Source organism: Suricata suricatta, chromosome 9 (assembly GCF_006229205.1).
Source record: "Suricata suricatta isolate VVHF042 chromosome 9, meerkat_22Aug2017_6uvM2_HiC, whole genome shotgun sequence".
In the NCBI taxonomy this organism is placed as follows: domain Eukaryota; kingdom Metazoa; phylum Chordata; class Mammalia; order Carnivora; family Herpestidae; genus Suricata; species Suricata suricatta.
This window is the reverse complement of record NC_043708.1, coordinates 91,068,428-91,095,122: the sequence shown is the minus strand read 5'-3', so window position 1 is coordinate 91,095,122 and position 26,695 is coordinate 91,068,428. Positions and strand designations below refer to the sequence as shown.

At 38.3% G+C, this 26,695-nt stretch overlaps 1 protein-coding gene and 1 long non-coding RNA gene across 6 annotated transcripts in view; one reads left to right on the top strand and one right to left on the bottom strand.

Moving 5' to 3' along the window:
• The window catches only part of MYO5A (myosin VA), a 192,451-nt gene that overhangs the window by 123,916 nt on the left and 41,840 nt on the right, over positions 1-26,695 (top strand). For all 5 annotated transcript variants that reach the window (XM_029950496.1, XM_029950494.1, XM_029950497.1 and 2 more), the window contains exons 17-25: positions 383-469; positions 557-665; positions 3,018-3,229; positions 4,116-4,272; positions 7,773-8,012; positions 9,233-9,481; positions 12,439-12,532; positions 14,827-14,975; positions 19,027-19,140. In XM_029950496.1, coding sequence (XP_029806356.1) covers positions 383-469; positions 557-665; positions 3,018-3,229; positions 4,116-4,272; positions 7,773-8,012; positions 9,233-9,481; positions 12,439-12,532; positions 14,827-14,975; positions 19,027-19,140 — 1,411 coding nt within the window. The remainder of the gene's footprint in view (positions 1-382; positions 470-556; positions 666-3,017; positions 3,230-4,115; positions 4,273-7,772; positions 8,013-9,232; positions 9,482-12,438; positions 12,533-14,826; positions 14,976-19,026; positions 19,141-26,695) is intronic.
• LOC115300906 lies at positions 8,889-15,970 on the bottom strand. The gene is made up of 2 exons (XR_003912916.1): positions 15,873-15,970; positions 8,889-9,688 (listed from the first exon to the last, which is right to left on the bottom strand). It is a non-coding gene; the product is annotated as an uncharacterized LOC115300906 (long non-coding RNA).

Sequence of the window (26,695 nt, the reverse complement as noted above, 5' to 3'; positions counted from 1 at the left end):
GTTCTATGGATAGTTTTTTGAGGAACCTCCACACTGTTTTCCAGAGCGGCTGCACCAGTTTACATTCCTACCAACAGTGTAGGAGGGTGCCCTTCTCTCCACACCCTCGCCAGCATCCATAGTCTCTTGATTTGTTCAGTGGTATTCTTATGGGTTTGTGGTAGGAGCTACAAATAATGCTTACAGCTCTTTATTTTTCCTGCTAATGGTCTCCTCCCCACTGTCACACAGTTTTCCATGTTGATCACCGCTCCAACTTTTGAATATTCTAATTTATCCATATGACCCTTTATAAAAGAATGCATTCTCTGGACTGAGGAGTGTACTTCGTGGATATAGCCAGGTTTCTTTGTGTGTTTCTGATGCTCACTTTTACATGTAGGTTTGACGAGAAGAGAGCGGTGCAGCAGCTCCGAGCTTGTGGTGTCCTGGAAACCATCCGCATCAGTGCTGCAGGCTTCCCCTCACGGTGAGCCTGGCAGTTTTCAAATATAAGGGATCATACGGGATAGAGTCTTACCTCTTTAAATAAGCTGATGTGAGTTTCTTTATGTAGGTGGACTTACCAAGAATTTTTTAGCCGCTACCGTGTCCTAATGAAGCAAAAGGATGTGCTGAGTGACAGAAAGCAAACATGCAAGAATGTGTTAGAGAAACTGATAGTGGTAAGAAAGATGTTCACTTACCTTTATCTGAACAGATATTGACCAAAGGCCTTGTGATTGTAATGTTTGAAAGTTCTGGGAAATACCACTAATCCAGATTATTTGTGGGGGAGAGGGTGGGAGGCACACTGTCTTAGAGGTCAAGGCTCACTCTCTTTAGGGTGCTAGGCCTAGTGAGGGTGATGGTCTACCATCAGGAAACAGGATGAGGCTTGGACCCTGACATGAGACATGTTCGTTTTAGAGTTTGATCATTATCAGTAAAAGTTTACCTAGTACTTACTTCTGGAAGGTATCAGGCCAGATACTGTGTGATTAAGAAAAAACTAAGTCTTATCCTAGGGGAACATAGTCTGTCTTAGAAATTCATGCATTTTAAAAATAAGTATAGTATGCTAGTGTCTATCAAATAGTAAAGAAATCAGAGTAAGGCAAAGTACATTCCACATGTGCAATAGGAAGGAGGAACAGTTTCACGGAAGATGTGTGTTTTGGGTCAGGCCCTGAAGAGTTGGTAAGATTGTATGAAAGCAGAAGGATATTCTACTAGGGAGCAAGGTGTGAAGAAGTAGGAAAGCATAGAATTTGCTCAGAAAACAGTAAAATGTTTATGTGTGTATGTGTGTGTGTGTGATGTGTTTTGTTTTTTGTGGGGTTTTTTTGTTGTTGTTTTTCTTTGGTTTTTATTATATAAATCCTATACATGTATCTAAAATCCATCTACAAATTATATCCTATACATATATGGGACAGTAAGGAAATGGTTAAGAAATGTAGGTTGGTGTTTGAAAAATTTTACATGCCAAGTTAGGGAATTATCAAACTTTAGAATACATCAGAGTCACCTGAAGGGCTTGCTAAAATACATATTGCTGGGCCACATCTAGCAGAATTTTTGATTCAGTAGGTCTGGAATGGGCCCAATAATATGCATTTCTAACAAGTTCTCAGGTGATGCTGATGCTGGTCTGAGGGCTCCATTTTGAGAACACATCTAATTCATGAAGAGTTTAAGATTCATGAGAGGGTTTTTAAAAAATATTTTGCTTGCTTGACACTAGTTGGGATGGATTACCTAACTTTGAGGTAATTAGTCCTAATTACTATTAGCTAAATGTAAAATCTCTTCCTTGGTAATAATAACTTTTTCTTTTTTTAAGAGCTAAGGCCACTTTCTTAGTAATGCATAAAAAGAATCATCCTTTTTGAGTTTAGACCAACTCCTTTCTGACCTGGGTTCAGAAGGGCACAGAGGGCAGAAAGGGACGGTCCTCTCCCTGGTCCCTCAGACCGTGGCAGGCCTGGTTCTGGGCTCTCTACCAGGTGGCTTTACAGAGAGGCTACAAGGTAGATGAGACAGGGAGAGAAAGAGAGAGGAATCATCTTTTGGCTGTTTAGGTCTCCAGCTGGGCTTCCTATGTAAACTTTCGTGATTTAAATTGAAATAATTTTACATATTTTACATATATGTAGAGATTTCTGATTTTGCGGGTTCTTGTGCAGGATGGATAGGAGCTACCTATTTACCCTGAAAGGTGGTTTTTCTTTGTTTGCCCTTAGAATTTCAGATCATGATGGTGATTTTCATAAATAAATTCCACTCTTCCTTTGACATGAGCATGGTTAATAACCTGCTTTCTTCAAGATAAGGTGGATCAGAATGCAATAGACTAAAAATAGCATGCATGCCTTGTTATCCAAAGTCGATGAGCAATATAAGTGATGATGATTGTGTTTTTGTAAAAGGAGTTTTGAAATTTGTAGAAGGATTTTAGATACATATATAGGATTATGTTTGTTTATTTTTAGATACTGTTGATAAAAGCACCAGATAACTGTTGAAAACTTAACTCTTGATATGAATATGCAAAGTTTTTTTGTTGTTTGATTCTTATTTTATGTGCATGGCTTCCTGCCTTGTTCTTTATGCTGGTGTTTTTGTCCCTTCAGCTTTCTCATGGAACATACAGCCTGATGTAATCCTTACAGCCTGAGTCAGTCAGAGGGAGTGTCAGCATCTCCACTTCCTTGAGATATTTAAAATGCAGACACGCAAATAATAGCTGCTTATAACTCACAACCAAGTTTTTGGCCTCAGATAATAATTCCAGGTAGAATAATTCCGAAAATAATTCTTAAACTGCAGTTTTCCTTAAAATCCCTTCTATTTGCTCAACTTACATAGGATAAAAAATTTGGCTCCATTAGTTAATTGTGATGTAGCCCAAATTTTAGCTACTAGATTCATCCCTTTACTGATTCTGCCTTTAGACATATTTTTTCTCTTTTAAAAGTTCATTTACATGGTCATCATTTCTACTTCTGAGTATATAATTTTTTTCCAAAAAATAGGACAAGGACAAATACCAGTTTGGTAAGACAAAGATCTTTTTCCGTGCTGGTCAAGTGGCCTATCTAGAAAAATTGAGGGCGGACAAGCTGAGGGCTGCCTGCATCCGGATCCAGAAGACCATCCGAGGGTGGCTGCTGCGGAAGAAGTACCTGCGCATGCGGAGGGCGGCCACCACTGTGCAGAGATACGTGCGGGGCTACCAGGCCCGATGGTAGGTCTCTCGGCGGCCTGTCCTCCCTGGCTCAGGGCCCCTGAGATTGGAGAGCTCATCTGATTCGTTGTCCATCTGAGGACAGTTTTGAGTGGTCTTCCTATTCGGGAAGGCAATGCCTTACCTCTTCTTAGTTTCAAAGAATAACAGGTTTACTCAAAAGACAGTTAAATAGAATAAAATTTCATTCACCCTTGTGAATGGTGTAGATTCATCTTCAAGAAAATTACAAATTACTGCCTACACATGTCCTCAGTGTTTTTTATATTTTGTACTTTTATGTGGGCTTGAAGAAATCAACTTTAAAAGTCATGAATATGTGCTGGTTAATAATGATTCCACTCAAGAGTTTTCAGGAGCAGTTAACTGAGGAGATCTGGAGGAGAATGACACTTCAGTATGATTACATATGAGGATAATTTTATTTAATTTATCAGTAGGAATGAATTAATGATGAAGAATTTATGCCCAAACAGATAGATTAGGGATAAATAGACACATTAGCAAAGGCAGTTCTAAGAACGCTGGTGGTAATTATGGGATTACTGTGGGCAGCCAGTTGGCTATAAAAAAGGGACAATATGCAGTGTTCTAGAAGAGCGAGCCTGTTTTTAGCTTTACTTTCTTTATTGTAATATCAGGTATTTTGGGACATTCTACTTTTCTGGGTTAGAAAAGGCTCAAATCAGAAAATGAGTGCAAAAATATTTAGGGAGTCTATAAATTGCTATACAAATATAAGTGATTTAACATGTACGTTATTAGAATTAAAACAATTCTAATTGGAGGTAGTATAATGCTGAAGATATTTGTGCTTTGAGTCTCTACAAAACGTGTTCCTGGGTTTGTCTGATCAGTTACAACATGCCACTCTTTTCTCGCCCAGCTATGCTAAGTTCCTGCGCAGAACCAAGGCAGCAACCATCATCCAGAAGAACTGGCGCATGTACATAGTCTGCAGGAGATACAAGACAAAACGAACGGCTACTATCGTTCTTCAGTCTTATTTGCGAGGCTACTTGGCCAGAAATAGGTATCGCAAGGTGAGGCATTATTTCCAACTTTGTTTATTCATTCCATGAACGTCAATAAAATTCCATTATCTGTACAAAATACCACAGGGGCTCCTGTGGACGTAGGAACTGAATGGAGACAACCAACAATTGAAATATATTTTTAAATATTAACTAAGAACATATATTTATTAATAGGATAGTGGAAAAAGTATTTCCTTTATCCCCATTTATCTATGTAATTTGAAAAAAGTATATTAGTTTCCTGTGGCTGCTGTAATAAATTACCCACAACTTGGTGTCTTAACAAAAACAAAAATTTACTCTCTCAGAGTTCTGAGACCAAAAGTCTAAAATCAGTATCAATAGCCCAAAGACCAAGATGTCAGCAGAGCTGGACTCTCTCCAGAAGCTCTAGGAGCGAATCTGTCTCTTGCCTCTTCCAGCTTCTGCCAGGTGGCTGCCTTGTGTTTGTGGCTGTGTCACTTTATCCTCTGCCTCCATCTACACATCATCTTCTCTGTGTGTCTAACACACTTCTTTTGTCTATTATGAGAATGCTCGTGATGGATTTGAGCACCACCCGGATAATCCATAATAATCCCCCTATCTCAAGATCCTTAATGTAAACACCTCTGCAAAGACCCTTTTCCCAAATTAGGTAGCATTTCCAGGTTTCCAGGATGAGGAACTGATGTCCTTGGGGGGCCTTTATTCAGCCAACTGTGATGAGCTGTGAATAGGTAGAATATATGACAGATGGGTATAAGATAGTTCCAAGAATGAAACAACCTTAGAAGAATTTAACATGGTGAAAAGAAAATAAATTAATGTGGTTACAGTTGTATTGACTAGAGTATGATGCTCCAGATGTTTTTGACAAATCATTTTTATAGCTAGCAATAATCTACATGACTGTAGACAATGGATCACCAGATTAATCTTAATCATTACCTCTGACAATGTATGATCCAATTGATGGGAGATTTTTATCTCTTATTTTGGCAATGCTTTGAGTTTCTTCTTGAGGATGTACTTTCAATAAGACAGAAGTGCAGTCTGGATCTTAGAGCTCTGGGGGCATCATCATTAGAAGGAGCATCAGCAGAGTGATTTGAGAGATTTGTCTCTGGTCACAGGCAGTGCATGAGCATGACCTGGGTCCTATTTATATGTTTATATTACTTTCTTATTTTGAAATAGTTGTAGAAAATAAGGAGAAATGGAAAGTTGATGAGGCTTGAATGAGCATATTCTATAGCTATGTTTTGAGGAAAATGAAGATAGCTACTCCAGGTCTTTCTACCCACACATTCTGGTGTTCTTTTTCTATAAGTATGAGCTTTCAATAGGGGAAAAAACCTTATTAAACTTGACTTTTTTGATATAAAAAACTGGTTACCTTCCCGTTTTCCTCAGAAACATATGAACTGGGTTGTGGGGACATTGGTCTAGCAGAGGCAGGCTCTGACCACATCAGCTTCCCCTGTGACGGGTGTAGCGGGGTGGCCCATTAGAGGCTAGCTCACATTTAGGCCAGTAGCATCCCGTTAGAGCTGCTTCTAGCTGTGTTCAGTCCAAGCTTCCCCTTCATGTGATTTGGGGATCTAAAAGGGAGAGCAGGTGTTATTTAATTTCTCTGACTCACTGATGGACATGAGATCATTGAGATCTTTCTTTGAGAGTGGAAATTCTAATTGTATACTGTTTCCACTTGACTAACATTTCAGAAATGGACCAATGTCTGAAGTAATGTGGAGAGAAGGAAATGGAATAGGAAAATTGGCATTAATAGCTTTGCCACTGTGTGCTTTTGAGTTTTAAATCTGAAAGCCTTCAGTTCTCACCACTGAGACCACCCAGTTGGTCACTGTCATCCGGATGGGACAAGGGGCTCCCTCGGGACTATGATGTTCAGTGAGAGCTCAGTATGCTGGCTTCACTACAGTGTGATGCATGGTGACCATACCGAGGGGACCCTGCAGGCTGCCTTGGCATTAGGAGAACAGCCAAAAAGGGCGGCCTTCATTTCCAAAGAGGCTTTTAAGCTCTCCTAAACACCTATAATTTTTTTGTATCTGGTAGTTTAAAACTTAACCACTTATTTCTTAAGTGTATTCCATTAGAATGTTACATTTTATTCATTGTTAAATAACCTAAAAACAGGAGCTATTCTTTTAATGATTTTATTAAAGTACTTTCTATTTGAATAGTTTCAGAGATTTTTACATATAAAAAGTTTCATAAGGGATGCATTATGTGCATTTGCAGTAATTGCTAATAAATACTTAATCAGGTGCATACATTTAAACATCATTTATATCACATAAGAGTTATCTCATTAAACCATAGACTTAAAAGGACCTCAAGGTTTTGCTAGTTTAACCTTTCTTAAAATTCAAGACTTTTTAATCTATCATTTCTGGTAATTGTTTATAAACTCCCTACTTGATGGTTGTCACTGAAAAATTCAGTTCATAAGGCAACCTTTTTGTTATAAGCTGTTTAAATTTAGAATATAATTTTTTTAGAAAATAAAATATAAAATCAAAACTAAGATTATTTTATTTCACTTCATCTTTTACTTTTCTTTTGAAGCTCCATCCCTACTACCTTTGAATTTCCTAGGTGGATTCCTGCTACATTTGAAATAGCAACGTGAAAACCTCACTAAAGTGGTATTCTTCAAATATGGCAAACAATAGTGTTATTTTTGTTTGTTTCTGGGGGAAAAGTCAATAAATCAGTAATAAAGTTTGCCAACTATTGTTGGCTTCTACAATCAGCTTATTGTCATACCTCATGTCTTTAAGCACAGACCTAATGAGCAGTCATATGGTATCAGCAGTAAGTCTTGAGGGGTGGGTGTCAGTCTTTTATTTTAATACTACAGGCTTCTATTCTTTTTATAGAGATCACCTATTGCTAACCGAAGTCATATACCAATAAGAAACCTAATGTGTTTTTTTCTTTCTTTTTAGAATTGTCTTCCTTTTAGTATTCTGGTATCTTTACACAGCGTCCATGTGTATTCTCTGCTTATCATCATACATATTCATATAACATATGAACATAACACAGACTTTTATATATGGTTTTTAAATCACCTTTCTTTTTTTTAAGTTTGTTTATTTTGAGAAAGAGAGAGGGAAAGAGAGGGAGAGCACATGCACATGCGAGCAAAGAAGGGGCAAAGAGAGAGGAAGAGGAAGAGTCCCAAGTAGCCTCTGCGTTGTTAGTGCAGAAACCAACACAGGCCTCGATCCCACCAGCTGTGAGATCGTGACCCGAGCTCAAAAAGTCTGACACTTTACCAACTGAACCACCCAGTGCCCCTGAGTCTACTTGTTAAATTGCTTTTTAAAATAATTTTGTGCCTCCATATATTTGCGCTGTGTACAATCCATATGGTACATTGTTGGTTCAAATTTAGTATTTTTCCCTTTAGGCAGTTTATGAGTTCCAGATAATATTGAGCCTTGTATCTAGTCCAGGATCTGACATTACCTGTACTTACCTCTTCTGTGCAGATGCTCCGTGAGCACAAAGCAGTTATCATTCAAAAGTGGGTCCGGGGCTGGCTGGCTCGCACCCACTACAAGAGGAGCATGCACGCCGTCATCTACCTCCAGTGCTGCTTCCGGCGGATGATGGCCAAGCGTGAGCTAAAGAAGCTCAAGATCGAGGCCCGTTCCGTGGAACGCTATAAGAAGCTCCACATTGGCATGGAGAACAAGATCATGCAGCTACAGCGCAAAGTTGATGAGCAGGTGTGTTTTACTATTTAAAAAGATTTATTTTTCTTAATGTTTATTTTTGGGAGAGAAAGAGCATGAACAGGGGAGGGGCAGAATCTGAAACAGGCTTCAGGCTCTGAGCTGTCAGCACAACGCCTGACACGAGGTTCAGACTCACAAACCATGAGATCATGACCTGAACTGAAGCTGGATGCTTAACCGACTGAGCCACCCGTGCATCCGAGCAGATGTGTTTTAAACAGAAGCCCTGAAAGTGGGGCATGCCTGAAGAGCCCCACTGGCATTATTTTCAGCAATGTCTCCTCTGACTTGACTTTCCAATTGCAGCAAAAAAGGTAACCTAATAATGACAATAAGGAGTATGGAAATAGTGACAAGCTTATAGGTAAGATTTTGATTGCAAGGACTAAGGTAGGAAATTATTTTGAGAACAGAGCCAGATTTACTAGCACTCCAAACCTTTATGTCCAAGAGTCGTATTATACTTTATACTTTCTAAATCTCATTTGTCATTATCATTCATTTGCATAAAGTACACTGCTTCTTTTACAGATGAGTTGTTTAGCATTGAGATGGCAAAAAAAGACAGATAGATGTCTGTGCTTCTGGGGAATTTACAGTCTATTGCAGAGACAAAATTTGATTTCCTAAAGATAGTTACTAAGTAATATTTTAGCACATGCAAATGATACAGTGGTAATTGGTAACATATAAATACTGAGGATGGCAAAAAAGAAAAAAACCCACAAAAACAGAAAAACCGAATAAAGCAGGATTCATCAGGAAGGTTTTCTTAGTGGGAGGAGTTTTAAGGTAATAAAGAGATTTGTAAGTAACTTGTGATTTTGAGGCCATTTTATCATTTTTAAGAATCACTTGGCTAGCATATATGGCTTCTATAGAATACTGATTTATTTTCAAAAGTAAGTGTAGATGTTTCAATTTCTGGATTAAGAATCAGGAAATTAAGAATTTACTATGGTAACTTAACTTGTGACTCTGAGAAAATGACCTCCATGTTACAGAATTAACTCTGCCTATTCTTTTCTCTCATTGTATCACTAAGAGGGTCTTACTTGTACGGGTTGCGGTTAGATACTCTATCAATGCTATGGTGATACAGCATGAAGATGATCAATAAATAAGGTTATCTCAAAATACATTTGAGATACATATACATATACATTTGATGTATATGTTTACTTACTGTTACTTATGTATGTGTTTAAAAGAACAAAGACTACAAATGCCTCGTGGAAAAACTGACCAATCTAGAAGGAATATACACCTCTGAGACTGAGAAACTACGAAGTGACTTAGAGCGTCTTCAACTAAGTGAGGAGGAGGCTAAGATTGCTACTGGACGTGTCCTCAGTCTGCAGGAAGAAATTGCCAAGCTCCGGAAAGACCTGGAACAAACTCAGTCGGAGAAGAAATCCATTGAGGAGCGTGCAGATAGATACAAACAGGAAACTGAGCAGGTAGGAAGTAGTTATCATATCCCCATTGACTCCTTTCACAGAGGAAGTGTTCTGTCATCACGACCTGGCCCATGTGGCTCAGTGTTGGTTTCAGTTGAAGGTGAAATACAAATGTCAGTTTGTTTACTGTTCCTTATCAGTATTTTCCAAGTATTTCTCTCACATGATGCATCAGTCATTGTAGGTCTTTTAGTAGAACCCTTGACCCTAGTAAGATCAGAGCAAAGAGGAGAATTAATGGCCACGTAACTACTCTCTCTTTTTTCTTCAAATACATAGGTCTGGATGAAGTGTAGACTCCTTTTTCTTCAAAAGAGTTAACATGATTAAGAAGCCAATCAAACCGTGAAATGTCACTAGCTGATAGTAGAGATTTTTATGGAAGCCTGCACCGAGGCTGTATTAGAAGTCCGAGAGGGAGGAATCCAAGTATCTGCACACTGATCATAGCCAAGAGCTGCTGTGCAGCTAGAACAGTAACAAGAATGCTCACAGATGGGTGCTTCTGCATTACACAGTTATATTAACTTATATCAAAACTTTATTAAATATGGGAAACATTAAGGTTCTCAAGCAGCAGCAATACAATGTGTTGTTTAAACAAAAGTACCTCAGCATAAAGCTTACTTGAAAAAAGTGATAGATTTTCATAAACTCCACTAGTATTACCATTTTTAAATGAAAACAGATTTGACTGTTGGCTGTAACTACTGGCAAGACTCCCAGTTTCCTATGCTTTTTCTGTGTGGACTTCTGAATATTAACACAGCCTATGCAGTAAGAACCTCGGAAGGAGCTTCGATGCAATTCAGATAGGACAGTGTAGCTAATAAAACTGCAGTCTTTCCATAGTGTTTAGGGTCTTAATAAAATATTTCTTCCTATATCTCTAGTAGACCTGAGTTCTGTGTACAGAAACAGCAATGCCATTAATGCAGGTGATTTTGACATGGCAAGCTTATTCTATCTGAATTCAAATATACATTCAAAGGGATACTCTTGAAGTTTAAGAGCTCCCTTTTCTCATTTCCGTAGCACACAAGCTTTTCAGATTCCTCTGAGTCCTCTGTGTCCATAGAGTATTTAGGCTTGGTAGGAGTATTCTCTTTTCCCCTTCAAAGTCAAGTTCATACCTTTCTAGTCTAAAAGAATAGCACACATGAACAGATTCAAATCTTTCCTGTCTTTTAATTTCATTATCTCCTGCTTTTCCCAGGGATACCTATAGGAACTACCCTTAACTCTTAAGAAAATTTTTTTAATGTTTGCTTATTTTTTGAGAGAGAGAGACAGCATGGGTAGGGAAGGGGCCGAGAGAGAGAGAGAGAAAGAGAGAGACAGAATCTGAAGCAGGCTCCAGGGTCTGAGCTGTTAGCACAAAGCCCAATGTGGGGCTTGAACTCACGAGCTATGAGATCATGACCCCCAACAGGCCCTATTATTAATTCTTTTGATTAGAGTGTAGCAATAGGGAAGAATGAAAAAATTTCACTGTGATAGCCAGCTTTGTGGTTAGAAAAGCTACATTTCCAGCCAGGCTGATCAAGGAGCCTAGAAGGTATCTTAGACCTGTGGTTTGTACTCAAGAGTGTGTATCAGAATGTACTTGAGAGTTTTTATAAAGGTACCTCCCAATGCTCTAGGGGCATGGGCTAGACACATATATTTCAGAGAAGCAGCATAGTTTACTAGTTGCACACCCCTGACAGAGCAACTTCTTTCACAAGCACATAGGGAATGCTGGCCTTTCATCTAAGAGCAGCTCTTAAGGCCCTATCAGTATGGAGGGAAGAGACCGGGCCCTCAGAAGGAATACATTCTGGACTGACTTCTGCTGTGACATAGTGTTCCTCTCTAACCTTCCTGGCTTTTAGGAATCCTTAGTCACAGAGCCCTCTTTGTCTCTGAACTTTTGATAGCTTTCTCTTTATTATTAAAGCTTTTGCTTTAACATGTGACTCTTGATCTCAGCCTCATGAATTTGAGCCCCACATTGAGCTTAGAGCTTACTTAAGAATGAATGAATGAATGAAGCTATCACTTTAAGAGTTCCTTAAATTTATGCTTAGAGAAAGGAATTAAAATTTCACTCATCACAAACACACACACATTTATTTCAAAGATGAACTGAGTAAATTATAAACTTTGCCAAATTAACCTTTGGTTTTGATTTTTGCTTCCTGGGAATCCTTATCCAACTGGGAACTAGAAGGTGAAAGGTCATTGTGTTTTGTTTATGTGTGTGTGTCAAAATATACATATATATAACAAAATTTACCAGTTTAACTATTTTTAAGTGTAACGTTTTGTGGCATTAAGTACTTTAAGAGTGTTGTAAGGCCAGTGCTTAAACATGGAATAAAAGGGCCAGTTTGCAACCTTGTAAAACTCTTAAATGGAGATGAAAGGGAAATTCTTTTTCTCAAGACAGACAGCAGGGAGCTTCAGAAGGAATTCAGTGAATTCCAGAACTAAAATGCCCTTCCTATCTTTCTGAACCTCCTTAATCTCTCTTAATAACTGAATCATGAGTATGCATAAGCTTTGTGTTAGGCTGTTGAGGTGAGAAGGCATTATCATTCCTTCAAGAGCAAATACTTACTAGGTGCCAAGCAGTTGCTAAATGCTCAAGGTACAAAGTTAAGTAACAGTAGTTATCTCCATCCTTCAGGAATTTCTAGTCTATTAGGGAAGTAAAAGTAAATCATTTATAAGGACTATAACAAGGCACATACAGGCTCCTGTAGGAGAGACCCCTATTTGGATGGAATTTCTAGGAAGGCTCTCTGGAATGGGTAATGCTTGAGCCAAGTTTGAAAGATGACTAGATGGAACTAGGCAATGAAATGGGACACAGAGACATGGAAGTAAGGAGGGACTGCTGTGTGGTCTTTATATTCGGTACTGGGCATCCTCTGTCTTCAGCAGCCATCTGAGTTTATTGTTTTATTTTATAGCTGGTATCAAATCTGAAGGAGGAAAATACTTTGCTGAAGCAGGAGAAAGAGGCCCTCAATCATCTTATCGTGGAGCAGGCTAAGGAGATGACAGGTAAGGCTCACGTGGCCATAACCTATGGTTCTCCAGCCAGCCTTAGACCAAGATTTTCTAAATTACAACTTTGCTTAGAGCTTAGATGTTTTAAAAAGTTGAGATTGTCATCAGTCAACTCAGGAAGTTCCAAGGGGCAAGCACAGTAGTATTTTGGTTGATGTAGTTGGTGAACTTATAAATTTGGTCTTTCTGTATACAAATGTGAATTCATGTATAGTCACTATCATCTGTAATTTAAAAAAATCAATTGTTCTGCATTTATGATTTGTTAGTATGACTCATAGGATTCTATTGAATTAGGAAGAAATTGTGAGCTAATATGTATATGTGTCTATGTGTATTTATTTTTTACTAAACCAGTAGATAGTATTCTCCCAAGATAAATTACCTTTTTCTACCAAACAAGAAAAAAAAGCAACTCTAAATGTTTGAATAGAAAATTAACTACATGTGGAAATTTACATTTCCCATTTGTGAGATAGATAAGAATTATGACTTACAAGGAGTCCACATGTGTATAAACATGGACTAAGAAGGTAGAGATCTAATCTATAGTAATTGGTGGTGGACACAGGGAGGAAGAAATGGATTGGAGCCAGGATTCAATATATGCAAAAATCACCAGAATGTTATCCTTTTTGATGTGAAATTCAAAAAAGAATTAAAGTTTTCTAAAGTTTTGAGATATTACAACAATAATGGTGTGTTATTACCAATCAGGAAAATCAGGGGGGAAAGTACATGTCTATGAGTAAATTTAATGAGATCAATTGTTAGAATGTTAAATTTTGGATGTCAGCTAGGACCTCTGTATAGAGATGTCCTAAAAACAAAGATTAAAGATTAGAGACGGAAACAAATAGTCCTTAAGGTACCCATTAAAGCTAAGATGGTAAGAGACCCCTTTGTGCTTTTCCCCATCACCTCCTCCCTATTACAGGGACTAATGTAAAGGAAAGAGAAGAAATTTGGAATTAAGCCTTGTAAGATGTCCACAGGTAAAGAATAAGGTGAAGAAAAGAAACCAGAAAGGAAAATTGATAGGGAAGATTGAAACAGTCACTGAAGACATGGAAAGAAGGCTGGTAGGATGCAGAATATAATGGAAAGATCCAGAATGATGAGAATACTTCTGGGAAATTGTAAAATGTTATTTGAAATTGAATGAGAAGAACAAAGAAAGAACATTGGATTTGCCTAGGGAAACTTTCTTGGTAGCCTCAGGCAGCTTCTCTAAACTGGCGAGAATGAGACAATTTATAGAATGTCATAGGGAGAAGAGATTCTTTCGCTCATTCGTTTACACATTAGTAGAGGCCTACATTAGGGAAGCACTGTAGCGGGCCCCAGGGAAACAGTTGAGACAAGGCACGTGCAGCCCTTGTCCTTATGATAAAGCTCATGGAGTAAGAAACGGTGAAGCCATTGAAGCAAGCAGGGCGGATTAAGGTCTAGTCACAAAACATGAAGATAAAGTAGGCCATATACATATTAGGAAGCTTAATATTTATAAATGTGACTGGTTGGCTCATTGAGTTAAAACAGACAGATGAGATCTGTGCCTTTTTTACTTTGCTTTATCTTCAGTCAGGCGCTCATCTCCAGTCTCCAGATGACATTCCAGGCAAATGCAAGCTGCTGGCAACAGAGAGAGCAGAATGGGGTGGTAAACGGAAAGTTCAGGGTAGGCACCCCCCGCCCAGCACACAGAAGAAGAAACAACACTGATGACCAGACATGGGGATCTTACCTGGTTAGAAATGGGGGAGTAATAGGACAGTGGGGGATTCAGTGTAGAGAAAATGTAAGATCTCAGCCTGGGAACTGAGGTGGACAGAGAGTGGACTGTAGCATAGGACAGCTGGGTTCCTTTAGAGTTCGCCATTCCCTCAGAGATTGAGTAGTATCTCTGACATTTTGACAGAGTACACTAGTTTGGACAAAAGAATTTTATGATAGTCTGAAACAGGATATTAAAATAATATAGTACTTTAGTTACTAGAAAATGACTAGTAGAAGTTTATCAAGGATGTGCTATAACCAGTGAATGAACTAGAGGCATTGAATCCATAATACATGGAAGAACTCAATAAATGATTGTTGTTAGTAACAAACAATTTTATTTTTTTGTCATGGTATTTTCTCTTTCCTTACATTCACTAAGGTACTCTTCATAGATCATGGTGGTGAAAGAAAAACTCTGCAGAGAAGCTGGGAGTCAGTGTAAATGGCTGTACTCTTAAGTTTTATAGAGCCATCTTTACTATGCTTTTCTTTCTTCTTTCTTTCAGAGACTATGGAAAAGAAGTTAGTAGAAGAAACAAAACAACTGGAACTTGATCTTAATGATGAAAGGCTGAGATATCAGAACCTTCTGAATGAGTTCAGTCGCTTAGAAGAACGATATGATGACCTCAAGGAAGAGATGACTCTGATGGTGGTGAGTCAAACACTTGAGATATATTCTTTTAATGAAAAAATTGAATCACCTGGAATAGTGGAACGAATCCCCGTGTACTTTGTGTACTCATTACCCAGTTACTAACTGGCCGACACACTTCTACCCCTGCTCTATCCCACCCCATGCACTGGATTGAGTTCTAGAGCAGATCCCACAAATCCTATAACTTTATTCATAAATACTTTGTTAGGTCAAACACTTTAAAGACTGGACTATAGGTTAGTATGAAGTCAGCTGGACTTTTCTGTATTGGATGACTTAATGTTAAATTTTCATATAAAGCAAATATTTATATAATTATTTCCTCCTCTGGTTTTTGTTACAATTTCAAAGATATATTCCCACACAAGGAAAATTCAGCCTCTATTTGTAAAAAATTATTTATCTATTTCAAGAATTCTTCTGCATCTACCAATGTACCTTTTATACTTTTAATAGTTCCACACAGTCTTTCTGTTCTACTTACCTTGCTGTCAGGAAACAAAGAGTTCCCTAGCTCTCTTGTTCCCTGTAGGTGCCAGCCTTGAAGGTAACCTGATGGTACAAATGGCTAGAAATGTTCTGAAATCTCTCTTATAAAAATCAAGGTAATTTGATATTTATGGCAGAGAATGTTTGCTTCAAATTTTGCTTCTATCTGGATCCTTTGACAATGTTTTTTAAATGTAACATTTAAAAAGGCAAAATAAAGTAGATTATGTAACACACCCAAAAAATGAAATGTATTACCTTGAAGATGAGAAAATCTAGTCTCAAAGAGATTAAAAAGCTAATTTGAATGCCAGTTAGACTGTTATTTCAAACCTTGCTACTCTATCCTGATTTGAATGTGACAAAGAGAAATTACAAGTAGGAGTAGGTCACCATTTTCCTTACCACTGACAAATCAGAAGGCACCTTCTTAAATCTTGTCTTCCTTGATCTCCCTGCTGCAGTCACTGTCCTTCACGCTCTCCCATCCTTAGCTTTCCCTAGAGTCCTTTCCCTCTGTCTTGGAATATCATATTCCCCAGAGTTCCATTCTTGGGTGTATTTTTATCCATTTTCTAGGTCACCATGCCAACATTTATAGTTAATCTGTGCTTTGGTTACGGTTAGCACTAAGTTTTGTGTCCCACGAGGTGTTTCTGAAGCCATTAGTGACTTGGGATGTTAAGAAGTGGCATTGGGAAAAGGAATGATTGAAGTCAAATAAATGTGAGAACCACATTTATCTTTGTTGAAAGAGAGAGAAACAATTTTTTTCTCCCTCAGAATGTCTGGGAATCTATAATACTGCCTGCCTTGTGAACCTCAGAAAATGAGACAAGCATGTGTCACGTATACATCATTTTCTGAGCACATTCCCAGAAATGTCTAAAAAAAAGACCCTCTAGTAAAGGCCATCCTCCAGCAACGTAGCAGGGCTATTCCTTCCTGCTGAGCAGGTCTCTGCCTGCTAGCCATTCTGTTCCCAGCAGTGCTGTGGAAAAAGAAAGATGTAATTAAGTTCCAGGGGCGGTTTTGCTGCTTCATTTCTGATTTCTCAGCTTATAGCCCTCTCTGTTGTATACTGACAACTCATTGTCCTTCCTTTTGGGTAACAAAGTGGTCAGAAGGAGGGAAAAGGAAAAAAGCAGAGGAAGGAAGATGAGAGTCTATTTGCTTCCTACTCAGCTCTTCATTAGGTCCCCTTTCCTAGCTCTAGACGTAGTGAAGATTGCAGTCGTGGTAGAAAATATTTGCCAAGAATTGTAGAGAATAAAAAATGGATTTTATAATTTAGGAATAAATAAATAATAGCAATATCTTATTTTAATGTTTAGGTAGGAGCTTGGCAACTAACAGATGGGTACTCGGCTAATGTATCATTGACACTGTTCTGCAGATGCAGCTCTCAACTACCACAATGCCTAGGAAGCATTTGTGGTTAATAGACTCCTCGAATGGATGGCAGGAAACTTCAGGGATGGGGAATTGATAGACTGCTTCAGCACTTCGGTAATCTATGTGATATATGAGCCAAAGTTAATGCACTGATTGCCTGTGATTACTAGATTTGTTGGCCCTGGTACCAGGAAGTGTTGTAGGATTTTTATTCGGGAACATTCCATTGTAGAGCAGAAGGAAGAAAACACTAAATCCAGGGCCAAGGAAATTCAAGCAGGCAGTGAAAAGATAATAAGGCAGTGGAATATAGACTTGTGAAGTGTTTGAAGATGAATTCATTCCAAGTAAGGAGGGAGTACTGCATGTCAACAATGGGGTCATTAATCTTGACAAAGGGAGTAAGACAGGTTCAAGAAAAGAAGGAATTATTGGAGAAATGATATAAGAAGAGGAGGTATGAGATGCAGATCTTGGAGGAGCACTTGATGGTCAAGTAGTATATTTGTCCTTGTAATTGAATAGCATATGGACTAAAAACCTGGGAAATGAAAGGCTATGCATGAGGGAGTACTGCATTACTTCAGGGTCCTAACAATTATGGCAACATCAGTTAACATTAATTGAATCCTTATTACATGCCAAACACTGTGCTCTTTACTTTTACTTTCTTATTTAATCCTCATATAAACCCTCTTAGGTAGATAATATTATTATCCTGATAATGAAAGTGAGGCCTGGAGAAGTTGGGGTAAAGGACAAGAAAACGGCAGACCTGGAATTTCTACCCAGCTCTCTCCTGTAGACTCAGAGCATTTCACCACTACCCTGTATCCAGAAGTTACATTAAATAGCAGATGTAGTGTTGCTTCTCTTCATATCTTAAGGTATTTGTTGTTTGATAACATATAAAGGAGGGAAAATAGGGGTCTAATTCATCTTTAAATAAACTTATTAAAAACCTTTGTCTAAGTATTTATACGGACCTACCTGTTTTTCTTAATGACACAACCAATTAATTAATAAACAAAATCCCATACAACTCTTGCCTGGGGCTAGGCACTTTCAGGTTGCCTGTGTGTTGTCTCTGTAAACAGAGAGTAGATCTGAGTGCCTCTGACTCTATGTGGAGTGGTTTTCCCTTCAGTGTGCACCCTAGCTGCTAGATAGTTTCAGAGGTTTTGGTGTTCTTGAGTCTTCCTTATGCCTTGGAGTACAGGTTGGGGTGGTCTGGGAGACTTTCAGCTGCTCCTGGATGCTGGCTTTCTTTTAGTCACACATTGGGTCTGTTCTCTGTGAGCCTGAGTATGGGAGAGAGAGAGGCAAAGAAGCTCTTTGTGGCTTCTGGCTCTTCCTATAGCTGGGGGAAGGAGTAAAGGAAATTGGACAGATGAAAAGCTCCCAGAGGTCTTTCTGGACATTTCCACCTCTTCTGTGGGGGGACACCCCAGGAGTGAGGGGTTCAAAACCCAGCCTTTTTATTTCTTCAAGTCATTCTCTAACCCTTTCTCCTATAGGAAGGAATAGACTGCAATTGCATAACTTTTCTCTTTTCCATAAGCTTTCTGAATGCTAACTTCATACTGTACCACATGTCATAGAAATGTCACCTGGACTCCCTGAATCAGTAACTTCAGGACTTCAGACAGTTCTTGGAGCAGCTTTCTTACCTCTCCTGCACTGCTCATGCTTCCCAATGCTGACTCCAGAAATTCAACTTCATACATGAAAGTGACTGAAGTTAGAGTCAACTATGTAGAACCCCTCTCTTTTTTTCCACTTATGCTCAAATGCAATGCAGTAAAATGATTATGCTTTCATTGAACATGTTTCATGAACTTTTTACTGAGTTTTATGTAATTGCAACACTGAAGTCAGTGCTTGGTTGCATAGGCATTATACCTACACTTCACCTGTGTGACTGGCTACTCACAGCTTTAAAAAATGCTTTATTTGAGCAGTTGGCTTTGTGTTCTTGTCATGCCCTGCTGGTGCGTCTTTTTCTTTGAAGAGTCCAGAAAGTGACCCTTTTGTAAGGATTTGTTAGGACAATGTGGAACAGATTATTTGGGCATGAGAACAGCAAGTCAGTAAGTGGGGATGCTGTGTTAACTATGACTGGTTTAATTATGTTGTGTTAAGTATTTTCTTATTTGCCTTGCAGAATGTGCCTAAGCCTGGACACAAGAGAACAGACTCCACCCACAGCAGCAATGAGTCTGAATACACCTTTAGCTCTGAAATTGCAGAAACTGAAGATATGCCATTGAGGACAGAGGTACATTTTAGATACCAAGATATGACCGTGCTATTGTTAACAGGGAACATTTCCATTGTGGAGCAGACCCCATTTACCCATAAATGTAACAGTTGTTTCAAATGCTTTATACATCGTGACTAATGGGTGCTTAATTAGCTTATTATTACATATATTTTCTTGTATGTATTGAGTACATACTACATACATTTTTTGTCAATAGACATGTTAATTTTTAATGTAATTTTGATGACCAGATTTTTTTCTTTTATAATTTCCTTTTATATCTTAACATACCCTATTATAAAAAAAAACATAGCCAGTCATGAATTTATTTCAGACTGAGGTAAATTGTTTTGTCCTTGAATATTATAAATAACCAATGTCCAAGAGTTTAGCAAAACTGCTGCCTCTGTTTGATGACAGTTTTTACCAATATAATTTTTGTTCACAAAAATGCAAGAAAAATAGCTTATAAATCCGGCTTAGTGTTTTGTGTTATGGGATATGAAACCAAAATGGCACATTACTTTAACTCTAAGAGTACAGTGACTTTAGGTTACATTTTCCCCAAACTAATTCTCGGATCTTCTTTTCAAATATGACATTAGTTTCACTAGTGGGTAATTCAGGCACAACTCTTCTATTTTTATATCATATTCTGAGAAAATGGCCAAGTCATAAATAGACTGCTTCTGGCAGGACAGCCAAAGAAAATTGAATGATTCTTTCCTTTTTAGTCTTATAAGGTTCCACTCAGGAATGAAAAGTTTCTGCCATCTAGTTCTATTCAATTTAAGGGAAAATGTCATCTAGTTGGAGTCATACATACAAGAAGCCTGAGTTAACTGATCCAAGGTCACAGCTTGTAAGTGGCAGAGCCGACATTCAAACTGAGGCTAGTCTGTTAGGAGCTCCGTTCTTTACTTCCTCTCATCTGGGGATTTTAGCTGTAGTTCTCCAGGGCTAACCTTGGGCTGGGGACCATTGGTGCAGCAGTCTGGCCACTGTACAGCAGGATAAGGTGGTTCCAGTTATTTGTTGCCATGTGACAAGCCATCCCAAACGTCAGTGGTTTCAAACAATAGCAATTTATTATTGTTCAAAACTCTTTGAGTATTGATTGGTTGGTTCTTCTGCTTCACATGTGTTGGTTAGAGCACCTCCCTGCATCAGCTCAGGTGCCTAGATTTTTCCCTTGTTCCTCTCCTTGTGGTTTCTCTGTTCAGCAGCATGGCAGATGGGTTCTAAACATTTAAGAGCAAAAGATGCCAGGGCTCTTAGGGCCAGGCCCAGAACCAGCATAATGTCAGTTCTGCCACTCTATATGGTCAGAGCAAATTACAAGGCCAGCCCAGGCGCAGGGGAAGGAGAATAAACTTCATCTCTTTTTATTTTTTAAACTTTATTTATTTATTTATTTATTTATTTATTTATTTATTTATTTTAATTTTAGAGAGAGAGTGCTTGATGGGGCAGGAGCACAGGGAGAGAGAGAGAGAGAGAGAGAGAGAGAGAGAGAGAGAGAGAATCTTATACAGCTTCCATGTTCAGTGTGGATCCCACGACCCTGGGATCATGACCTGAGCTGAAATCGAGAGTTGGATTCTTAACTGATTGAGCTACCCAGATGCTCTAGACTTCATCTTTTTTTTTTTATAAAATTTTTTTAATGTTTTTTATTTATTTTCGAGAGATAGAGAGAGACAGTGTAAGCAGGGGAGGGTCGGAGAGAGAGGGAGACACAGAATCCAAAGCAGGCTCCAGGCTCTGAGCCTGCTGTCAGCACAGAGCCTGATGTGGGGCTCGAACCCATGAACCGTGAGATCATGACCTGAGCTGAAGTCAGATATTCAACCAACTGAGCCACCCAGGTGTCCCTAGACTTCATCTCTTGAGAGGAAAAAAGACATTTGTGTTGGGAGGATACATTGGTAGCTATCTTTGGAGAGTACCACAGAGTTAGACTTTGACGATTTCTGAATTATAGCCTCTGTGCCTCTAGTGGATGTGAAGGTTTTAGTATTGCATCCAGTTGGTCTTAAAAGGAGTACTCATTTCCAGCAGTCTGAGGGAAGTATGTTTACAAACTCCTGGCTCAGTGTAATACCACTTGAGCAGCTCCTGCAATGGAGGGGGAAAGCCATGACAAAAAGGGTGTTTTCACTCCACATTATTTTGTATTAAACTCAGGGTCAAGAGGCATTTATTGATAGTTTTGCTTGAGGACATTATGTTTTTTTAAACATTTTTAAAATGTTTATTTTTGAGACAGAGCATGAGCGGGGGAGGGGCAGAGAGAGAGAGGGAGGCACAAAATCCAAAGCAGGCTTCAGGCTCTGAGCTGTCACCACAGAGCTTGACACAGGGCTCGAACCTATGACCTGAGCTGAAATCATCACTCAGACGACTGAGCCACCCAGGCTCCCTGAGGACATTATCTTTATAAACTCAGAACTCTTCTGTGGTTTACCTAATTTTTAATAATAATGGTTTTTGTCAGAGTCTCTACTCTTTTCAAGTTCTGTCCAAATTCTTACAGATTTGAGGGGAAGGGTAACCTTTCTGTTCCTAATTCTCACCTATATTCTGCTGAATCTTTTCTCAAATAAGAGTTACTTTAGGGACACCTGGATGGCTCAGTCGGTTAAGCATCTGATTCTTGATTACTGCTCAGGTTGTGATCTCACCGTAGTGAGCTGAGCGCGGAGCCCACCCTCTCCTTCTTCCCTTCCCTTACTTGAGTGCATGTCCTCGCTCTCTCTCTGTCTCTCACTCACTCAAAAAGTAAAAATAAATTTAAAAAAGAGTGGGATTTAATACATTGCTCATCACTTTTGAATCAAATACGAATTGTGCTCCAGAAATCATAGACAGATCTGGAGTATTATATATTCTGTCACATGCACTGACCATCAGCAGCAGTAGGTCATGCATCTGGAAATCTCTCAATAATAGGAAAGACTTTTCACTGAACCAGTCATCTTGTTCCTTGTGACTAAGTGCATGTATTTGAAATGTAGCTGGGTCTGGTTAGAAGGGCTTTCTTGACTGTTGGACAAACTACAGTAACTCTCCTCCCTGGGGCTGAGTCTGTAACCTTAGCTTCAGTCTGTCTTTTCCTCAGTTTCCTCATCTGTGAATTGATAGTATTATTATGTTACTTCATAGTAAGTTGAAGATTCAGATGATTCTTCGAAAGCACTTGTAATAATGTTTGATACATAGTAAGCGTTCGATAAATCCATGTATTTGTTCTAATAAATAGGCTTCCAGTGAATATCCTACAATTTCGATTAGGTATGGTCAGGAACCGAAGGCTTGAACTCTGGGGTTGCCTGGGTAGCTCAGTTCATTGAGCGTCTGACTCGATTTCAGCCCAGGTCATGATCCACACATGATATGTGGGCTTGAGTCCTGCACTGGGCTCCGTGCGGTCAGTGCAGGGCCTTCTCTCTCTCCCCCTCCTTATGTGCTCCTCCCTCGCTTGTGTGCTCTCTTTCCTTCTCTCAAAATAAATGAATAAACTCAAAAAAATAAGAGATCTATAAAACTGGTAATAGAAAAGAGAGATTATCACCAACGGAAGTTGAGTAGGAAGGAAGTATCAGACTAAGACTATGGCTGTAAATTTGCCCTTCTGATAACTTCTGTTCCTTCCTGCATCTACCTCTGTGATGGCCAGCTTTACAAATTGCCCCTCACAAAGATACGGAGAGCTTAGTAGTGTGTGTAGTATTCTCTTTTACAGTCTGGTGCCAGGAAAGTAATGTGCCAACTCTTGCTTATGAATTGATTTTTTTATTTGATGTGAAAAAGAATTAATGTCTGTCTTTGCCAAACCTGTGACTTGTTTTTCACAAGTCAGGCTCTCACCTCCACTGCTGGTTCCCTCTGGACAGCCCCCCTCAGCTCCACTTCTGTGCAGCCCTCCTACTGTGCGTCTTTGTGGTCAGGGGATGCAGTCGCTTGGAAACTTGGCTGCTCTCAGTAGCCATCGACTCATTATCCCATTTCTGCTGCTGTTGAGCTTCCTCACACATGTCAAACCCATAGAAAGGGTCACCATAACTTTTTCAGCTGTTAGCAATAATTACAGAATGACTGCAGAGCTACTGTGGCAATTTTATGAAAAAATTCTCTTTGTCTTCCTGATTTTCCTCAGATGAGAGACTGTTGTTTTTTAGGTCAAAGCTTCACTCTCTCGGAAAAGCCTTGGATGACAGTGTCTTTTCTGAGGAAGGAAAGCAAAGCAAAACCCCAGCAACTTCTCTGAGCCAGATGGCCCAATCTTCTTGCTCATGTGGTGTAGAGAAGGCAAATGGTATCTCTTTGACTAGACACGCCATTAGGGATAAGATTGCACACCATGCGGAGCACTCTTAAATAATTACCAGTCATTATGCCTCACGCAGTTTGGCAGTGTCAAATGTTAATTTTTGTGTTCTTTCATTTCATGAAAATGAACATTTCATGAAAAATTTTATTTTTTAATGTTCCTGTCTATAGAATTTTGCTTTTATCTAGCAATCAACTAATCCTTTATGTAGTATTTGCTAATATCTAAAAAGTTACCCATCCCATTTTAATAAGAAGATTCCTTTTACTTTTTTGCTTATTTGTTTTTTATTTTTTGTTTATTTTATTTATTTTTTATTTTTTAATTTACATACAAGTTAGTTAGCATATGGCAACAATGATTTCAGGAGTAAATTCCTTAATGCCCCTTACCCATTTAGCCCATCCCCCTTCCTACAACCTCTCCAGTAACCCTCTGTTTTTAAGAGTCTCTTATTGTCCCCCTCCCTGTTTTTATATTATTTTTGCTTCCCTTCCCTTATGTTCATCTGGTTTGTATCTTAAAGTCCTCATGTGAGTGAAGTCCTATGATATTTGTATTTCATTGACTTATTTTGCTTAGCATATTTTCTTTTAGAGAGAGAAAGAGAGAAAGAGCACACATGGCGGGGCCAGAGAGAGAGGGAGACAGATTCTGAAGCAGGCTCCAGGCTCTGAGCTGTCAGCACAGAGCTTGACACAGGGCTTGAACCCACGAACTGTGAGATCATGACCTGAGCCCAACTGACTGAGCCACACAGGCACCCCAAGAAGATTTCTCTTAAATGAAAATGCCCATTCAAGGCTGAAAGGCATGATTCCCAAATGATAACATTTAAGTACAATGAAATACTCATTGTGAGGTGAAGTCTAATATTATAGTATAAAAAAAGATGAGGTAATTAAAAATATATGTCATTAATAGAGGAATAAACCTTAAAAACACATGAATGGAATTTTTACACTGTAAATAAGCTAAAAGTCAAGTATTTATGAGATATATAGAAATAAGTTTTTATATGAATAAAAGTCTATGATAATTTCATGTTTAGGCAGGATGTTATGTCTGTTCTGCTAAGTCAGGACAAACTTAATGGTGAATACCATATACCTAAACTTTTTCTTACTGTTGCACATTAACATTGCAAGAGTGGACAGTAAGCAGAAGTCCAGGTCTAACTAGTTTGTGGGTAAATGACCTTGATAGCCTACATTTAAATGCCTTACTTCTTAGTTTAATTAATTCTTTTTAGGTGTTTATTTACAACTGAAATAACACTGATTTTGACACTACTAAGAATTCACGAAAGACCAAACTGATAGCTAATGAATATAAAAATTATTCAACCTTATCAAAAGGCAAAGAAATATAAATTAAAACTACAATTAAATACCACTTTTGGTTTATCAATTGAACTTTTTTTTTTTTAATCCTAACAGTCATCCTTCTTCAGGGTGGTATTTGCTTGATAGCCGACTTTAAAACATTAGTATTTGGGTATTTATGTACTAGGATATTTATTTTAGTGTATCTCAAGAGCAAACAATTAGAAACAATTTCATTGCCCATCAGTCAGGTAAGAGGTAAGCAAATGATGGTGCACATGTCAGTATAGCTATTAAAATTATGGTTTCAAGTATCATGTTGTAAATTTGAAAAACATTTTTGATACAATACTACACTTAAAAGGCAATACAAAATTAGAATGTAAATATTCCAATTACTCAAATCTATAGAAAAAAGAGTAGACAAAATTATAGGTTTTCTTTGGATATGTGACTTTTTTTTATTGTACTTATTTCCTAAGCTTTCTATATAAGCTGATTTTGCTTTTCCATTAGAAAACAAAATTTTTAATTGACAATTTGAAATATAAGATTTACTAATCAGTTAAGAATTATACTTTGACCATTTAATTATTACTACTGTTCTCTCTGTTTCTAACAAAAAGAGACTCTTTATCCTCTCCATTAAATCTAATGACACAATTGTTTCTTTATTTACCCCATTAAAAATTCAAACCTGAAGTAAACAGGAAAAATACCTATGGCACACTCAGAACTCTTTCCCTTTGCTAAGCTTTAATTCGTGTGTCTTTATTTACACATAGTAGTTTTCACTATGATTCTGTTTTAGAACCAATTGATGTACTTTTCAAATGCTACTAGGTTATGTTTCATTTTATTAAGGGCTTTATATATTTTAGCTTTTTGCTTTTCTCTGATCTCAATATATTTATGCTTCTACTGCATCTTTTCAAAAATCATTTTTCCTGAATAGAAAAGCAGTCCATGCTTATTATAAACAATTCCAATATAGAAATGTGTAAAGTAGAAAACGAAACTTTCCCATAGTACCTCTCATTCTCCAAGTTAACCATTGTTGACCTTTTAGATTTTTGTATCCCATGCACTAGATATATTTTAAAGTCATATGCATTTGTTTGTTTGTTTGCTTGTTTAACAAAAATAAGGTCATAATATAAATACTGCCCAGCAACTTGTGTAGTTAATACTTTTATCTAGGACATATTTATTCACTCTAGTATATCTATTTCATTTTTTTAACAGCTATAAAATATTTTATAGTTTGGTTATAGTGTGATTTATTTATTTATTTAGACAAAGTTTTATTTTTTTAAATAGTTTATTGTCAAATTGGTTTCCATAGAACATCCAGTGCTCTTCCCCACAAGTGCCCTCCTCCATCACCACCACCTTTTCTCCCCCTCCCCCTCCCCCTTCAACCCTTGGTTCGTTTTCAGTATTCAATAGTCTGTCAGGTTTTGCGTCCCTCTCTCTCCCCAACTCTCTTTCCCCCTTCCCCTCCCCATGGTCCTCCATTAGGTTTCTCCTGTTCTCCTGTTAGACCTATGAGTACAAAGGACATGGTATCTGTCTTTCTCTGCCTGACTTATTTCGCTTAGCATGACACCCTCGAGGTCCATCCACTTTCCTGCAAATGGCCAGATTTCACTCTTTCTCATTGCCATGTAATAGTCCATTGTGTGTGTGTGTGTGTGTGTGTGTGTGTGTGTGTGTGTGTGTATATACACCTCATCTTCTTGATCCATCCAGTCATCAGATGATGGACATTTAAGCTCTTTCTATGATTTGGCTGTTGTTGACATTGCTGCTATGAGCATTGGGGTACATGTGTCCCTATGCATCCGCACTTCTATATCCCTTGGGTAAATCCCTAGCAGTGCTATTGCTGGATCATAGGGGAGTTCTATTT